The sequence below is a fragment of the Myotis yumanensis genome, unplaced genomic scaffold, assembly GCF_028538775.1.
Source record: "Myotis yumanensis isolate MYYU_CA2020_CCGP unplaced genomic scaffold, mMyoYum1.0.hap1 SCAF_8, whole genome shotgun sequence".
Classification (NCBI taxonomy): domain Eukaryota; kingdom Metazoa; phylum Chordata; class Mammalia; order Chiroptera; family Vespertilionidae; genus Myotis; species Myotis yumanensis.
In genome coordinates this window covers 27,949,960-27,969,655 of record NW_027223759.1, presented here as the reverse complement: position 1 = coordinate 27,969,655, position 19,696 = coordinate 27,949,960, and the positions used below count along the sequence as shown (strand labels likewise).

The following is a 19,696-nucleotide window of genomic DNA, read 5'->3' as shown; positions in this document are numbered from 1 at the left end:
CTTACATTTTCCCAGTGTTTTCCAACCAGAGCACCAAACACATTAATTCTTTATGAAATTTCTATCTGTTTTTATTTGTAGACCCTGTATCTATTCAGTCTTCAGCAACTGGTTATAATGACTTTTAAAATTTCTAAGTACTGTGGAATAAAACTTTGGTAAACTTGACTTTGGTAATTAAGCTCTATTAAATTTAATGATGTAAAAATTACTATCTGGAGCCTTAAGCAATCTCCAAAGAAATCCAAACTAAAAAGAAAGTGACAAAACAGTAAAGATATGTTTTAAATAATCTTATTTCAAAATGTCCAAAGAGGTCGACTAAGTTTAAAATTTAAGGTAACAAGTTAATGAGCCTGAATCTTGCTGAGAGCTGTTTCCTTTTCAATGAGAAACAGGTACTCATGAGAAAGGATGAGATGGAATTGAACAGCCCTCATCATATTCAGCTGGCAGGATACACTTTGTTTCACCTAAGAAAAAATTTAAATTTTTTCCATCAATTTCCAACATTTCAAAAGAGAACATTTTACTTTAAATATGATTGCTGGCTTTTCTTAAAAGAAAATTAACATTTTAGTAATCCTGAACCTCTATTTCCGTGTGGCAACAGGAGATTAGAACATCCCCCTTTAAAAAGGGCACCATGGTTTCTTACACATTGTACTGTATTATTCATTTGTGTTTAACTGGGTAGAGCAAGTTAATTGAGTTTGACACCTCTGGTATAAGCTGTGACAAAATTTAATTACAGTTTATAGTTCATAGGTTTTATGATATGTTTATTTAATAACTATTAAATTCCATAAGTAAATTGTTTCTAACTGCATGCATATTTCTGTGGAAGATAAAATTTTTTAAAGAAGTACTTCAGCTGATAACGGAATGATAAATTTAGGATATCACAACTTTGTATAATAGATCCCAGTATTGGGCACCAAGAGCTAATATTACCAAATTAGGCAATCAATATTATGTGTCTCTTAAACCCTAAGTATCAGGTTTTCCCCGTCCACCACTACCCTGCTCTAAAAAAGAACCGGGCCCTAGCTGGTTTGGCTCAGTAGATAGAGCATTGGCATGCAGACTGAAGGGTCCCAGGTTCGATTTGAGTCAAGGGCACATGCCTGGTTGTGGGCTCAATACACAGTAGTGGGTGTGCAGGAGGCAGCCAATCAATGATTCTCTCATCATTGATGTTTCAATCTCTCTCCTCCCTTCTTTTCTGAAATCAATAAAAATATATTTTTTAAAAAATAATAAAAAATATAAATAAAAAAGAACCGGTAACAGATCAAGTATCTATCAATTTACAGAAAATACAGAAGACAGAAACCTGATAAAGGACCCCAGAGTGGTACAATCAACACACTCAGACTGCCTAAAACTCAACAGGACAAATAACCTAATTTCCTAAACAAATTACAAAAAAAAAAAAAAATGGGGGATGGAGGAAGAACCTATAGACTAAGAGACATATCTCACAATTGCAATGTGCAGACCTTGAAACCTGATCTGAAAAAACTGTGTATGTGTGTGTTTGAACTGGAATGGAAATTTGAATAGTAATGCATTATTATTACTAGTGACCCGGTGCACCAATTCATGCACATTGAAAGGAAATTAGAAGAAATATTTTAGTATCACTATTCACCCTTCTCTGTGTCAACCAAATTCACAATAGACAATTACAGGTGGAAACACACGTGTGATTGGTGCCAGTGAGAGCTTTATATGTATCTTGCATGAGAGAGTCAACTTAGCCTTTATAGATATAGAACAAACTTGCTTAATTAGACCTGCTATCTGAGTTAGCTAAACTTTTTCCAGCCCAGAGAGGCACCCCATCTTCCCTTACAGGTAATTGTCAGCAACACAGCAGTAAATATCAACATGAAGCACATTATTATTGTAGATCATGCAGGGAGAACAAGGGTAAAGTATTTAACTGCAGCAGTGTTAGACTATATTCTGCACAGTGAGAAAACCTGAAGTCATTTTCAAGGTCCACCATTTCTTACTTCTTTTCAGTCGGGTCAAGTTTATAAACTTTCTAAATCTCCGTTTTCTGGCTAATAAAAAAATAGGATTCCACTGAGTCTCCTATCTACCTATTCCAGGACTTCTGTGAGGATCAAATGAGATGAGGCAGGGGAAAACGCTTCACAGACATTTGGTTACAGTGTAAAATGTTTCCACCTGGCTATAAAGCAAGTAGTGTTCCTGGGCTGAAGAAATTCCAAGGAGGCTAGTCACTAGGGAGAGGAAGCCTGGCGTTGCTATTCGGGGTGGCCTGCGGGGATTGGGCCAAAACCCACAGTCCAACACCACCTGCCACTCATGCCTGCTGCTCCCGCTCATCCTGGCCCCGCTACACATGCCACAGGCTCGCACCCAGTCAGTCCCAATCAGGAGAGGCTTGCACCGCCACAGCTGCATTTGCCAGCTGTGAGCCCTGTGTCTGGCGCCCATCCCAAGGGGAGAGGGGGGCCAGGATGCTTTCGGCTGGGATGCCCTTGCTGTCCTAGGATCTGGATGTGTCCAGCTGACGTTTGCGCCAGTTGTTGGGAGCCACCTGGCAACCACTTTTATATCATTTCCTCCTGGTAGAGCGTCTAGAGAGGGGAAGTGTCACTCAAAGCAGGCCGAGGCAGGCTGGCTTCCTCCATCACTGGAGCAAGCAAGCCTCCTGCTCACTCCAGCTCCGTGGCTGCCGGCTGCCATCTTGGTTGGGTTAATTTGCATATAGTTGCTCTGATTGGCTGTGGGCGTGGCTTAAGGCATAGCGAAAGTACGGTCAATTTGCATGTTTGTCTTTTATCAGTATAGGATTATTATTGTTATTATTATTATTTAGGGAGTGGTAATACTACCAGCATTATGTTTGACAAAGGAAATCTTATTTTACAGATACATATAAAATAGGTATTTAAGAATAAATTAGTATGTCTAAATTTGCTTCAAAGTAACTTGAGAAGAAATGAACTAGAATGAGAAATAAAACCAGATTAGCCATAAGTGATGAGTACATGAAGGTTATATTATGATCATTTCTGAATATCAGAAATTGTCCCTATCAAAGGGTTAAAAAATATTTAATAGTCTTTCCCCAGTTTTCTATGGAAAGAGGTCATGTCAATACCTGACATTAAGTAGTCTCTTTTGTGATTAAAAAGCAACTGCTAGGGCTACATGATTTATACACCCCAACAGGTATGAATGACCAGACATTCTCAACAGAATATGTAAACAAACAAACAAAAAGGTTATTGCACTAGCCAGTGTGGCTAAGTGGTTAGAGTGTCATCATCCCAAGCACCAAAGGGCTATGGATTTGATTCCTGGTCAAGGGCACATACCTGGTTGCAGATTCCATCCCCAGCCCTGGTTGGGCACATACAGGAGGCAACCAATAGATGTGTCTCTTTCCCCCTACCCTCCTCCCTCCCTTCCACTCACCCTAAAAGAAAAACAAAACAAAACAAGCAAACAGAAAATTTTTAAAAAAAGGAAAAATATCCTCAGGCGAGGATTAACAAAACAAACAAACAAACAAAAAAGGTTGTTTTTGGTGTTTTAGACACATCTCTAATAAAAGTTCCCGGGGAAAAAACACTTACCTGCATGACTGTTGAAATGTGCAAAGTTAGCAAAATTGGCTGTAGCTGATGACTGAGAAGCTGGAGCAGCAAATATGTCTGAGCCAAGATCACTTAAAAGGTCAAACTTCTTTTCTTGCTGCTGTCCTTGAGAGCGACCTACAACAGGGGACTATAAACCACATATTAGCTATAAAGCGTTTCCAGTCAGATCTGCTAAATTTTTACCACACTATTTCCAACTAATCAAGCTTAAAACACAGTTTAAAAATTACAGTCTTCTATTTGTGGTTTTGGTACTTTGATCTTTTTTAAAAAGCACCAATTTTCACTATCTATTCCCAAATTATCTCTCAATTTTAATTACAGAGTCAAAAGCAAAGAAACACAATTATAATAGTGGTCACACCTCATGAGAAAGGATGGACTTACTGCTAAGACAGCGATAAGACTTTCAAAGAATACATCCTTTATACATAAGAAGAGTTACAAAAAGAGTTACAAAATTCTGGCTTAATCCCTCTCTCCATTTTTCACTCAAACTTTCTGTAAAAATAGAGCAATTTATCTAAATGCCTTAGTATGCATTATTAAAAGAGTGGGATTTAATTCAAATAGTACCATGCCTCAGAATCATTCTTGTAGGGTAGACGCTGTAATGTCACACAGTAACAGATTTGTCACAGCTCAGTCAACTGTAATGAAGTGCAGAAGTACAAACTTTAGGTACCAACTTATCAAAAACTTTCAGTCTATTCAGTTTTTTAGAATAAGATATATACTGCAATGCAAAGACACCTGTGCTTTACAACTCGGGCATGGGGGGGAGAGGGGATTACACTGCTTGAGAAATCCTTTTCTATAAAAGTACATCACAGAGGCTATATTGTTCTGACTCTGATGGTTACCACAGATTCATGTTTTATAATGTATGTTATATAACAGATAGCTATAGCAATATTCCTGTAGACCTTCACAAAGCTGTGGAGAATTCAAAGAAACTCATATTAGCAACAGCAAAAGAGCAAATAAATACACCTTCCAACCACTTAACCAACAATGCTTAAATGTATTATAAACCACTGGCACATAATGCTACTGGCATACAAGGTTATGCTACTGTCTTTAAAAAGTCTCCAATTCATGCCATTCAGTCCTCAAGTTGAAGCCTCTACATTCTACAAAGACTTAACAACTACTCACCTGACTAGGTGTGCCCTTATTTAGGTGCAGGGCTGCTGCTGAATCTCCTAAAAGAGATTTCAGTGGTTTGACCTCAGGTGTGCTGCTTGTGCTACTGGCAGAGGAGCCTGAAATAGATGCATGAACAGATGCCACTACTTTGGCTTGTTCTGGTGGGACATACCTAAAACACATGAAAAGTTGAACAGGTAGTTAATTAAGAAAAATATAGGAAATGTCATACTCAAAAATGATAAGCAAAATTCTAATTTTGCATGAATGTTAATATTAATCTTATTTCAAATCCCTCTGGGGCCCTGTCTTGGTAGCTCAGTTAGAGCATCATCCCGGTGCACCAAGGTTGTGAGTTCAATCTCCAGTCAAGGCACATACAAGAATCAACAAATGAATATATAAATAAATGGAACAAAAATTGATGTTTCTCTTTCTCGCTCACTTTCCCTTCCTACTTCCCTTCCTAAAAGTCAATAAATAAATTTTTTGAAAACTCTCTTGGAGTTTACTTAGTTTTTCTAAGATAAAAAAATTAACTGCTTTTTTATAAGACAGCAGACCAATCATGATGAATAGTTAATACTATAATTTAATTTTTAAAATCTCAAGTATTGTAAGATCATAAGTAACATTTGGAAACAGAACCAAAAGAAGGGAAACATTCCAGTTAACAGTCTAAAATATAAAGGCTTATTACAAATCTCTAAAAATAAGGTCAACAGCCCAATTTTTAAATGGGCAGAAGCAACTCACAAAGGGAAACATAGAAATGAAAACACTTTTAACCTAATTCATTAGCATTTGATGTGAGTGTAAACATTACAAATTTTGCTGCTATTAAAATACATAAGTAGGTATGCTCTGTACCCCAGAAGTACCTCTGCAGAAACTCATCCTTAGGAACTAACTGAATGAGTGTACACAGATACATGTACATGTATGTTACCACAGAACTCTTAAATCTGTTTAATGTAATACTACACAGCTATTCTTTTGACACTGATAGATGTCCAGGTTACTTTATGGTCTTTCAGGTTTGATCCCAGTCATGTAAATATAGATTCATGGGAGGAAGGGAGTAAAGAAAGAAAAGAAAGGCAGTAAGAATATAATGCCCAAATATCGGCAATGCTGATCTCTAGGGTTAGGAATATGTGAGAGCTTTTTCACTCCTTGTATATCTGGATTTTCTCCTTCCTCCCCAATCCTCTTTGCAGGTAGGTGGAGAAAGCAGAAAAACAAAACAGTTAAGAGCACATATCTATTCCAGAGACAGTTCAAATCCCAGCTCTACTACTCAACAACTGTGAAACCTAAGGCAAACCACTTCAACTCTTTGTGCCTAGGAATTCTCATCTATAAAGTGAAGATACGGTTGCTGTGAAGCATAAACGAGTTAACATTTGTAAAGTACTTAGAACAGTTCCTGGTACAAGTATTAGCTACATTGTGTTAGCTACTACCAAATTACACATTAATCACAAACAATAAAACTGCTTTGCTTTTTCCAGTAAATGGGAGATGATGGAATATGACAATAAATAGAGGAAGTTATGCTTTCCTATAATTTGGCAAACCCCTGATGATATCAACTTTGAGTACAGCCACATCTTATCAAAGGATAAAACCAAATACTAGCACTTAGTTCAAAAGACTCATCTGACTAAAAGTAATAAGCTAAACATATAACATAGGAAAAGAACAATTTAAAATCCCTTTAGCCCTAACCGGTTTGGCTCAGTGGACAGAGCGTCGGCCTGCAGACTCAAGGGTCCCAGGTTCGAGTCCGTCAAGGGCATGTTCCTTGGTTGCGGGCACATCCCCAGTAGGGAGTGTGCAGGAGGCAGCTGATCGATGTTTCTCTCTCATCGATGTTTCTAACTCTCTATCCCTCTCCCTTCCTCTCTGTAAAAAAATTAATAAAATATATTTAAAAAAAAAAAATAAAAAAAATAAAATCCCTTTAGATGACAATAGTCTCATTGTTTTAAGAATAGTTGCTCAAAGTAGGGATTTTTAGGAAGTCTGCATTTGGAGAGTTCTTATGCCTTATGAAAAACCAACTGCACTGTTCTCTAGTTACATGTCACAGGTGTGCAGGAGCATGGCTTTAAAATGCACAGCCCCTGGCCCACCTGAATGGTCACTCCCCCTTCCCACCCACCAATTAAAATTCTCATTCATTGTTAATCTTGTTACTATTATCCTGTTTCTCAGGGCAGAAAAAAAGAATAACACAAATTATAATTATTTGAGGTTTACAGTTACTTGGATTATGTTTTGAAGGGGTAAATTTCATTATTGTTTATAATTATTATTATTATAATAAATTTGGGAAAATACATGGTTTTATTTCTATCGACTCTTATTCACACAAAATTCTCTTGCTAACTGAAGGTAAATGATCTCCAATTCCAGCTAAGTCCTATTCAAACTAATATTCTGAATTGGTAAAACTGCTGAGAAAAAAACAAATTAGGCCGGGGCTATATAAGAAGAATACGTTATGGGGTGGAAGGTCTAGGAAATTAACTAAAGTGATAAAAATATAATTATATATATCACTTTAAAAGAATCATTCATGACACCATGCTTTCACTGTCACCCCACCTTCTAAAATTTTCCCCAACTAACTGTTACTGGTATATTTTACCTACATTCACACCTAATGGTATCTAGTGCTGCTGAATATAGCCCAGGCTAATATTGCCTTGCAAAACACAGTCTCCTCAAAAGAACAGTAAGAATACAAAGTTCGCAGAGCACTAAAATCATAGTTACTTCTTTCTAATGTGCTCAATGAATACAGGTAGAGACACTTCACTTAAAAACCACAGCAAGTATTCCCTCAGGACCAAAACAGGCTCTTGACCATATCATTCTCTGGGTTAACATACAGCTCCTCAGAAAACAATAAGCCATTTCTCTCTTCATTATCTATTTCATTTGTCACTCTCTCATTCATCTTCTTAGCCCCCCCCAGTAAGGAAATATACACTACTGAATATTGCTAAAGAAACTAAGAATTCATCATTAATGAGTCTTAATAAATTGACTTACGTTGTGCTCATATGGCTAAAAATTAAGAGCCCAAAGTAGTTAAACTCTAGCTCCACCCTGCTCTGCTTTAAAGGGCTTACTAGCCACATGTCCAACCTATTTTATTTAATTTTAAAATTTACCATCTGATAAGAGTGAGGGGAGTATAAAGGCTCCCTTCTTAACCAGGTAGTAAAATGATTTCTTGGATGGGAAGTAGGGATATTTTGAGCGAAGACTTACTGCAAGATGCAGTTAAGTGGATGGATTGTGAGTGGACTACATGAGAGCTTTAGCATAGTGCTTATTATATAGAAGAATCTAAATAAATACCTGCTAAATGAATAAAGATTTTAAGAAAAGGGGCTTTATAAGACTAAAAATATCTAAGGAAGCTAACAGGGCTACAGAAGAATTCAAAGGAAGGATCTCTAACTTTCAAAAAAAGGGGAGGAGGCCTGGTAATTACAAGGAACAGGCTGCTGAGTTAAGATAAAGTAGAAGTAAAGGTTTTTGGAAACCAAATCCAATAAAAAGCCAAAGTATAATGGGTATCTATCTACCTACCTATTCCTTTATTTCCTATCTACCTAACCTGCCTATTTCCTTCCTTCCTCCCTCCCTCCCGTCCTTCCTTCCTTATGTCAGACTAATCTTATCCATAATTAATGTAATTTGGGAAACCTTTGCTCTAAATACAAACTATTCACTCACCATCTTTTCTTTTCATATTTTTCTTGTAGGAACTCTTTCACTTTTTGTGGATCCCTGAAGTCTGGAATTGCTGAAGATCTATCATCAAATAATCCTAGCCAAATCTGTTTACAGACCTTTGGAAAGAATTAAAAAAAAAAAAGTGTTATAAATCAACATCTTTACTTAATGAAATGTAAAGGGAAATTATGATCTCTCAAAAAACTAACCTACTTAATTGTAATAATACTGCTTTCAATGAGAATATTTATTACAATGAGAAATGAAGAGGCAACAAATGAACTAAATTTATTGTTACAGTATACAGTAAAATCCTAGGAACAGCATCATAAAGAACAGCACTTCATAGGGAAATAGTGAAATGGGATTGGAGAGGACCTGGGATTTTTTGGTGTTCAAACGATCAAGACTATAAGCCCTTAGCAAAGCCATGTACCCTTTATGAACCTCAGTTACCTCACTCCATAAAACAGAGTAAACTAGACCCATAGCAATTTCACAAATCCTTGCTAGGTTCAAAAATCAACCAAAAAGAACAAACAAAAATTACTAGAATCATAAACAATTTGCTAGTAAAGTATAACAACAACAGAAATATAAGGCAGATACAACTCTAGCTGTATAGTTGCCTCCTATGCTTTTTTCCCCCTCCTAATGGCTAAAAAATGAGAATCTGAGCTATTTAACTTTTTAGACAAATCAAAGAAATGATATGATGAAGAACTCAAATAGGACACAAGAGCATAAAGAAAACAATGAAGAAAATTTGATAAAGCAGTCTTCATCAAAATTAAGTTGCTCTTCAAAAAACTAATATATGAAAAGGCACACTACCAACTCATAAAAAGTATTTGCAGAACATGTAAGAACTTGAAGAAACCTGAATCCAGAAAATACAAAAATTTTCTTAAAACTCAATAATAAGACAAAAAATTGTTTAAAAGAATGGGCAGAAAATTTTATAACCACTTTACCAAAATGCAGCACAACATCATTAGTCATATGGAAAATGCAAATTAAGAAACACTGAGATCCCATTACACAGATACTACTAGAATGGCTAAAAATAAAAAGATTGACCATATCTTGTATTAGTGAGAATGTGGAACAGTAGGAACTCTCAAGAATGTAAAATGGTACAACCACTTTGAGAAAGCTGGCAATCTCTTAAAAGTTAAACATACACCTACTATATGGCCCTGCAATCCCTTACTAAGTCTCTATCCAAGAAAAATAAAAGCACATGTCCACACACAGATCTGTACACAAATGTCCACAACAGCTTGTTGATAATACCTCCAAACTGTAAGAAAAATAACCCATATGTACATCAACAGGTAAATAGATAAATTTTGAAATATCCAAGTAGGAGACTCATCAGTAGTAAAAAGAACTATTGATACAAACAACTACATAAATAAACCTCAAGATAATTATGCTGATTGACAGGAGTCAGACATCCACCCCCAAAAGTACATACTGTATGATTCTATTCATTTAAATTTTTAGAAAATGTAAACTTATCTATAGTGCTGAAAAGCAGATCAAATGGATACATTACAAAAGGACACAAAAAAACCCTTGGAAATGATGAAAATGTGTGCTATCTTATCATTGTAGTCATGGCTTCATATATGTCAAAACTCTTCAAATTAGACACTGGAAATAAGTACAATTTCTTGTAATTAATTCTTCCTCAATAAAGCTATAAAAAACAAGTCCACAAGTTTCCAAAATTGTATTATTTTAAAGAATAACCAATTTTAATACTGCAAAAAGAACACAGTATCTAGCTTCAAAAGCTTGACAGAAATTTGAGAAATCAGAGAAGGAAATGCAGCATCTTTCTCAATCTTACCTGCTCGCTGAAGTGGGGTAAGGAAGAACAGGAAAAAAGACTCATCCCTTTTTCTATCATATACCAACCATGTTTCAAAACATTTCTTGTGGCTCCCTCAGTACAGATACTACTACAACCTCATTAAGGCAGAAAAGCTGACACGTCACTGCGAGGCCTGGGCTAAGACGAAATCTCATTATAAAAACATTTAAGCGGAAAAGCCAGAAAAGTGCAGACACCCAGGAATGGTAATGTAACTTACTGCCAGAAATGCTATAAACCCTGTAGTGACCCAGCTTCTGCAATAAATATTTAGCTACTTAAAAAGAACCACAAGAGACCATCCTTAGCCAGAAAACTGACTAATAATTCTCCCAAAATGTAATTTTAAAAGATTCTGTGACCTTACAGTTACATTCAAAATGGGAAAATGGGAAGTTTCTAAATCTTCTATTTTTTTAAAAAAAATATTGCCATTGACTTTTAGAGAGAGAAGAAGGAAGAGGGATAGAGAGCTAGAAACATAGATGAAAGAGAAATATTATTGATCAGCACCTCCTCCACACCCCCTTTTGGGGATCAAGCCTGAAACCTAGGCATGTGCTCTGACCAGGAATCAAACCAGTGACCTCTTGGTTAATGGGTCGACACTCAACCACTGAGCAACACTAGCCAGGCTAATTTTTCTATTTTAAAAATTTCCAAACAAGAAAACAAGAGATATGGTAGTCATTTGCCCAAAGAATTATTAACCGTAACTGACAGAATTAGTTCAGGATACTAAATACCATAAACATTTAGACTTTACACTCCAAAACCCCTGTTAACTACCACATACAAATTATTTTTAAATGTATTTTATTGATTTTTTACAGAGAGGAAGGGAGAGGGATAGAGAGTTAGAAACATCGATGAGAGAGAAACATTGATCAGCTGCCTCCTGCACACCTCCTACTGGGGATGTGCCTGTAACCAAGGTACATGCCCTTAACCGGAATCGAACCTGGGACCTTTCAGTCCGCAGGCCGACACTCTATCCACTGAGCCAAACTGGTTAGGGCAACACATACAAATTTTTAAACTAAAACAATCCTATATAATAAATGCCTAATATGCTAAGTGTCCGGTCGCATGTTCAACCAATCAAAGCATAATATGCTAATGATATGCTAAGGCCACTCAACCGCTCACTATGACATGCACTGACCACCAGATGGCAGACGCTCCAACCAGTAGGTTAGCTTGCTGTTGAGGTCCTGCCGATTGGGATTGAGCAAGACGGACCGGACATGTCCTGAAGCCCTCCCATAAACCCTCCCCAGCTGGCCAACCTCCTGTGTCCCTCCCCAGCCCCGACTGTGCATCGGTGGGATCCCTTGGCCTAGCCTGCGCCCTCTTGCAATTCAGGACCCCTCAGGGGATGTCGGAGAGCTGGTTTCAGCTGATCCCGCAGGCCAGGCTGAGGGACCCCACTGGAGCACGAATTCGTGTACCGGGCCTCTAGTTAATGAATAATAAATAACAAACACATTTTAAAAAGATGGATTGAAGCAGGGAAAGGGGGATAAAACGGAAGGGGGATGGAAGATATCTAGAATACTATCAACAACAACAAATATATTTTTTAAAAAGATGGATTGGAGACAGATGATAAAGTTACTGTCTTGGCACTCATCATGGGAATACAAAGCAAAATGGAGTGCTTGATGGTAAACTTATAGATATTTGACATGAGCAACAAGTAGGATTTGCGCAAAATTCTTTAACTGCTGATAGTTCTGCTCCTTCTCTCAGACAGGCCAAACTGCTAGGGAAAATCATTCAAACTAGCTACTTGGGTCCACTACAAATTAATGCTGCATCACTAACAGAGCTTCTTCACATTCTTAGCTCTTATTTCTAGCTACATTACCCCACAAAGGCTATTTTCTAGGTTGCTCAAAATCCTAAACCTTATCAGCCACTCTTGGTATGCGGGAAACGTATTTATACGTTTTACGTTGACTGTAAGAAGTAGAGCCACCTGTTAGCGCGCAATAAAAACTACCCACAAACAATGTATTAAGTGAAGTGGCTTTCAAAATGGAATTCCTTAATTCCCTAGACTGGCAGCATCTGAATCACTTAAAAACTTGTTGTAATGTAAATTTTCAGGAGCCAAGGAGACCCATGAAATCAGAACCTCTGGAAGTAGCAAGCCCTCCAAGTGATTGTAAAATAGGCCAAACTAATGCTTTAGAAAAATCTCAGCCAGCAGATGGGAACTTCCTTTCCATATATATACTGTACACAACTTCTGGCATTTCTCAAATTACTTAAGACACTAAACCTTTTTAACAGAGACAGTGTTCCGGGGACACAGTGTCTATAGTCTCTGTGACCCAGTCACATTTTAGTCCTTGAAAAGTTGGTTTCTGCTCCCTAGAGTTGCTTTTCAGGTTTGTAGATTTGCTGATAAGTATCAAGTTCTATTTTCTGTTTATTTTGCTTTCTTTGTTTTTTGTTTTAGCAAAATAATAAACATCATCAACGCAAAAGGAAGGGCTTGTCAAGATTGAAGGCGAATAGAGTGAATCTACTACAACTGCAGGAAGCATTCAGGATCTGTGGTCATGAGTATTAAAAATGAAACTAGTCAGAATAGTGTGTTTTCCTCCAAGCTGTATAGGTACAAAGTAGGTAGAGTGTTGGCTTTAATTAAGTAAAATATGATGAGTTCAAAGGGAATGATTAGAACAGGACATGGAATCTAAGTTAGATTAAGAAACATGAGAATATGATGAATGATGGACAAGAAAGAAGTTTCACTTCAGTGGGCTGGAGGTCCTGACAGTTGTCCCAAAACTGTTTGACTTAGAAAAATGAGAGGAATGAGCTGGGAAGAGAGTAGCAGTAGAGGTGAGAGAACAGGATGCTTGAATTTGAAATCTGATAGGTGATATAGTTACTGATCAAGTCTAAAATAGGATGAAAACTCACTGGAAATAAGCAGTCAAGGAATTCAGGAAACCAAATTATCTATTACTAGAGGCCCGATGCATGAAAATTCATGCAAGAGTAGGCCTGCCTTCCCCCAGCCGCTGGCACCGGTTTCCCTCCGTCACCTGGGCTGCCGGCATAGGCTTCCCTCCGGCTCTGGCTGTGTCAGGAAGGACATCTGGAAGACATCCAGTCTAATTAGCATATTACCCTTTTATTATTATAGATTATGATAATCATGTGGCTTATATGGACACTGGAATTGGCAGAAGTGACTTACACTAGTGGGGGAAAAAAAGACATGTAAGGTGCTTAAATCTATAATCAATGAGGGGAGCTGCCTGACATGACTTGAGAAGCACGGGCCTGGAGGACTAGAAACATCACTGAAGACCCAGATACCTAAAAGCCATAATCTGAAAGGGCTTCCCACATGATGGAATTAGTTATGATGACCTCTGTGGAGGAGTGGATAATCAGTCCTAATTATAGAATAATGTAGTGGCTGTGGTAGTTATAAGCCTAGACAAGGGAACTCTGTTTAATAATAGTACCTGCTTCACAGGAATGTTGGAAGGAGTGAGTTAACATGTTTTGCACTCAGAACAGGCATATAGGATGAACTTTAAATAGTGTAACTTATTACTTTGGGGCCTGGTCTCTTAAGTGGTTTGCAGTGGATTATGGAGTGATGAAGAAAGCAAGACCGGAAAGTAGAAATCTCACCAGAAAGAAACACAGGCAATGTAATGGGGTCTCCGTTATTCCTGCTGCAGATAGAATCAAAGTGGTCCTGATGAGACAATCTCGCTCCTCTGAGCTTCCATAGCACTTTGTACCTCTCACATGAAACTCATTACAAACTGCCTTATATTACAATTACTGAGAATATCTCTCATTTATTTCTGAATTCCCCACAATGCTTAAAACAATGGGTAGTGTCATAATTGTTCAGTAAGCAGATTACTCAAAAACAGATCTTAGCGAGGAATTAAAAATAGCCACATACCAGCTAAGAGAATAAATTCATCAAATTGTCAGAATAACTTTTCCTTATTCTAGTGCTAATCCACTTTAGAATTGGAATAGTAATAGACAGTGACAATCTAAAATATTTTAAAGTATACTTATCAATCAGGATAAGTATTGAAGGCGAATAGAGTGAATCATTCCCTTTGAACTCATCATATTTTACTTAATTAAAGCCAACACTCTACCTACTTTGTACCTATACAGCTTGGAGGAAAACACACTATTCTGACTAGTTTCATTTTTAATACTCATGACCACAGATCCTGAATGCTTCCTGCAGATGTAGTAGATTCACTCTATTCGCCTTCAATCTTGACAATGCCGGCAGCCACTGGAAACAGATGGCACACTGGGTTTGGGGTAAAGTTTAATAGAGACTGTTTACAAAGCATTGGTAGGCTGTGAGGAAATCACAAGTGAGAATACTGTACCCCAAGGTTAGTAACAGCAGGGCCCAATCACCACCCACAGTGAAAGGGGCAGAGGGAGAGGTCTGCAGAACCTTAAACAAAAGGGCTACTTGATGAAGCTCTGATTTTCAATGGAAGGATGAGCCAGGCTGTGGATGTCCCACAGGAACCAAGTTAAGAAAGTATCCTAACCTTTCCCTCCTTCCTTTCTTTGATCTGTTGACAATGTCCACACACCCCCCTCCCCCACCCACCCTTCAGTCAGACCAGATCCAACTAGAAGGGAGGAGGCAAGAAAGTCCATTTGCGTACCCAAACTAGCTGCCTGAAGCCAGAGCTGGTAAAGATTCCAGCTGAAAGGGCAGATGAAAGGTATTCCAACACAGCACCCAAATCATAATAAATATATGCAGTGCAAACAATTTAACAAACTCAATTAGTAACACCAAAAGCAGAAAATTTTCTTACCAATTCTCAATTACTCACATATAAAAAGATAAGAAAACTTTTATATCAGGTTTGAGAGGAAAATAGATAAGGGTAGTGATAATACAGCTTTGTAATCAATCCTCTCAGGGACAGCAAAATAGAGCAGAAAATTGCTGGAATGGATATTTCATTTATTCAGGCATTTATTTTCATAAAAAGTATACAAAGAATAAAATATGTGACATGACTGCTTGCAACCTTTAGGTAGAAAGATATAAAAATATGGAAAGGACAGAAAGATGCTCTGAAATTAGAAAATCTTTTTTCATTAAGCCAATCTATATACATCCAACTAGATTTCAGACTCTTACTGTCCTTTCTCTCCTTAATGGAAAGATGGAGAATTACTGCCTCCTCCTGTGTGTAAGATATAATTACACCATTTCACAATACTGCCCACAAAATACAGAAATAATTGGACACTTGAAGAATTGAATAATTCATGAACAAGTAACTAATATCCACATTTTGAAGAGAGAAAGAAAAAAGGAATAGAAATAAATATTAACAAACGGGAAATACCATTAAAGGCTCTCTGGAGAGCTACCATGAATTTATACACAATTCTACAATCAACATATTATTTTGCACTAAAAGGAAGAAACAATTTTTGCCTTAAATTTTTTTCCAAAAAAAAAAATCCAGTCAGAAAAATATCTCAAATACCTTTATCAAACATATGTCATGATTCAAGTTAAATATACTACAAAAACAAGTCCATTGTTAACATTTCCTATATTCATCCAGCCTGTATTTGCAGGACTATCCCATTAGTTCTAGACCACTAACTGATAGATATTTCTCAATAGGCTATCTGAAGAATATATACTCATTATATGCTTGCAGAAACAAAACCACTATCCACGTGCCTTATGCAGGAGAAAGCTCTAGTCAGTCCTGCCATTTATATACATCATTTTAGGTGTGATTTATGTGCCTAGGAAATGGCTCTGACTCCTGTCAACTTTATGAATGAGTGATGCCCACAATGTCCTATTCTCAAAAATCCCGCTCAGGCTCAGTCCTGTGGACTCATGCCTCTGATTTCTTTTACAGAGTCAATCCATCTCTTATTTGGTCTTCCTCTTTTCCTGCTACCTTCTATTTTTCCCGCATTATTGTCTTTTCCAAAGAATCCTGCTTTCTCATGATGTGCTAGAACTAGGACAGCTTCAGTTTTGTAATTTTTTGCCTCCAGTGATGTTTTAGGCTTAATTTGCTCTAGGACCCACCTGTTTGTCATTTTCTGGCAGTCCAAGGTATCCATAGAGTGCTCCTCCAACGCCATATTTCAAATGAATCTTTTTTTTTTCTATCAGCCTTCTCCATTATCCAACTTTTGTATCCATATATAGAAATTGGGAATCTTTTTAGGACTGTGAAGGGGATCAAAGTTTTGCCTTTTGGGATATTGATTTTAAGCTAGTTAGTACGAAACGAAAGACTCAGAAAGAACTGCTGACTCTCCTTACCCGCCAAAAAAAATTTAGAAAGAAAAATCTGGGGGCATCTCCTTTGCATTACACTATAAACTCAATAGGGAAGACAGGAAGAAATCAGGCAAGGGCCTATCTTTGGACTTCCCTCTGTGTCCCACTGTTTCTGGGTGGCTCAGCAAGAATTTGTTTACCACATTTGCTCTTTCTCCTTTACCTGTGAATTGCTTACTTTCCCTTTGAAATCCCAGACCTTTGTCCCCTTCCACTCCTTAGTCCAGAATGGCATATAAACCTTAATTGTCCACTGGGTTTCAGGTCTCATATTCTTATGTCACCCCTGCATGAACATCCATAATAAATTTTAGACATTTTCTGTTAATTTGTCTCATTTGATTATCAGCCCAGTCAGAAGAACCTAAAAAGATGGGAGGAAAATTGTTTTTTGCATTCCACAACTATATGGTATATTCCATCTTAAAATGTGGTTTTATAAAAATGTACTTGCAAGAACTAGAACTTATGAGTCACTGAAAACAGGCTATATGTGCAAATCATTAAGACACCAGAGCCTTTGTGAACCAGAAACAAGAATGGATACATGAAGGATTATCAGATTTATGAAATATCAAATCCAATTTATTTAATCCAGTGTTTGTTTTTTTCAATTTAAGCACAAACTACCTTATAATGGCTTCCTCATTAGCATAAGAATTAAATTATTCATTACAGCCAGTTTGGGCCCCACAGGATTCTAATACTCTGATTAACTCTCCAAACTCCTATCAGCATCGCTCTTTCCAGTAACACAGGCCTCCCCAGAAAGTCTTCCCTAACCAATCCATCCAAAGAGGCAATATCCGCCACACCAAACTTCAGATACCACTTATCCCAACATATTATTTATTTTCACGCCCTTTATATCACAGTTTCTGAATGTAAATTTCATAAGGCAGGAACCTTCTCTCTCTGAGTCACCACTATTTGTAACTCAGTGCCACCACTATTTACATCCTATGGTAGACACAAAATAAATATCTGGTGCATGAGTGAAAGCAACTTCCTAATAGTCCTGAAATATATGTACAGTACAATTATCTTTTTCTCCTTTGTTCCATCTGAAGTATACATGCTGACCTAGAGTATTTAACTTACCAACTTACTCATGCAGAAGTAATAAATTAACTGATCCAAATTCTCATCATATATAGGCCAGAGATTAGCAAGTTACACTTCACAGGTTAAATCTGGCCTAAGGCCTATATTTGCAGCTAAAGTTCAATTGTAACACAGCCACACTCACTTGTTCATCTATTGCCTATAGTTGTTTTTTCAATAGTTACAACAGAGACTATATGGTCCACAAAGCCTAATATTTATTATCTGATCCTTTATAGGAAAAGTCTGTCTACCCAAATTACCTGCAACCACGGACTTACTATGATGCCATCCCAGCATCCAAGAACAGTAACAATTTAAATACGGTAATAAATAAAATCCTGTTTTAGAGTCTGGTTATGTAATGTGCACAGAAAGTATTAGAAATGAGCATAAAAAGAAAGAAACCTTTCCCTGGAGGAAGAACTTTCCAAGAGCAAGGAGGACAATTTACTATACATACATATTCCATTGAATATGTATGTATAGTAAAGGAGAAAAAGTACTAGAGTAGATTCCAGGGAAGATTAATAAGTGTTTAATACTTGTTTTCTAAATAACTGTATAAGTACCGCGCGCTAACCGATTGCGCCACTGGAGCTCCTGTTTTCTAAATAACTGGTAAGTACAAAGAAATAGAAAAGATAAGGGGAGCAAATATTTAGAACACTAGAGAGAAATTAAGCAGTGTCAATAGCGATAAAACTTACTTGCAAGTGTCTGTGGGTTGTGAAGGAGACCAGTAGCTCTAATTCAGACACCTACTGTGGAGACTTAGTAAAAGGCAGTATACACAACTCAGCATATCCCATGCCTTATTTCATTTAATGTCTCTAATGTCAGATAGAACTGTATTCCAGTTAGGCTGCAAAGAACCAAAATCCAGCCACCAGATCAGATAAAACAAGTTTAGAGAGGCATACAACAATGCTTGAAGAAAACAAGACAAAAAACTTTATGGGAAACTGAGTTGCAAACAGGAAGATATCTGGGACCCAGGTGATCTGAATATCTATTTCCAAACCCCTCTCTCCATGTCACATACACTCCCCCACCCCAAACACAGAGATTATCACTTTTGTTTCTCATACTATGTCTAATCCTGCTCTTCCTATCTTAGTATTAATTTTTTTTTTGTTTATTCATTAGATGGCACATCAAGTGATTCATCACTTAAATCCAGTTTCTGTGAGCCTGAATTCAGTTTCTTAATTAGAGAGGATCTGATTAATCACTGGCCCCCAGGGTTAGGTGTTCATTCCTGGTCCAATCAGCTGTGCATTTTGTGGTTTTCTTGGGACAAGAAGCCATCCCCTTTTCTTCCCTCAGCAAGGTGCATTAGCTTAGTAAGAATCTTGTACCCTTAAACACACGTTTATTCATGAATGTGCTACGCAAATTATAGTTTTATAAATGAAGATTTATTTCATTTTTGAAGTCAGAATAGTTTTGAGAAAACTGCCCTACTTTCTCAAACTAAGACGTCAAATTACCCTGTATGGGTAACAAAACAAGTATTCTGCCTTTTAATTTTGTTTTCAATGTCTTTAACAAGTTTCCACGTTTTAACTAGTTACATTTATCAATTTTTATTTTTTATTTCTTCCACTGCTTTTAGTCTATAAAGTCCTTACACATTTAAATGTTAAATACATAATCAGCTATATTTTCTAAAATGTTTATAATCACTTTTTTTATTGTCTACCCCAAGTGTATATATCCTTAAACACTACAATTTAGTTTTGCCTGTTTTTTCTTATGAAATAGTGTGTTTTACAGAAAGCTGCAATAGTAGAAAGAAGT

General features: G+C 37.1%; 1 protein-coding gene across 8 annotated transcripts in view; it reads right to left on the bottom strand.

Annotated features, from left to right (window-relative positions):
* Positions 1-19,696, bottom strand: part of AGFG1 (ArfGAP with FG repeats 1) — a 70,785-nt gene that overhangs the window by 19,340 nt on the left and 31,749 nt on the right. For all 8 annotated transcript variants that reach the window (XM_070422297.1, XM_070422300.1, XM_070422296.1 and 5 more), the window contains exons 3-5: positions 8,550-8,665; positions 4,803-4,965; positions 3,621-3,771 (exon numbers count right to left, since the gene is read on the bottom strand). In XM_070422297.1, the coding sequence (XP_070278398.1) occupies positions 3,621-3,771; positions 4,803-4,965; positions 8,550-8,665 (430 nt within the window). The remainder of the gene's footprint in view (positions 1-3,620; positions 3,772-4,802; positions 4,966-8,549; positions 8,666-19,696) is intronic.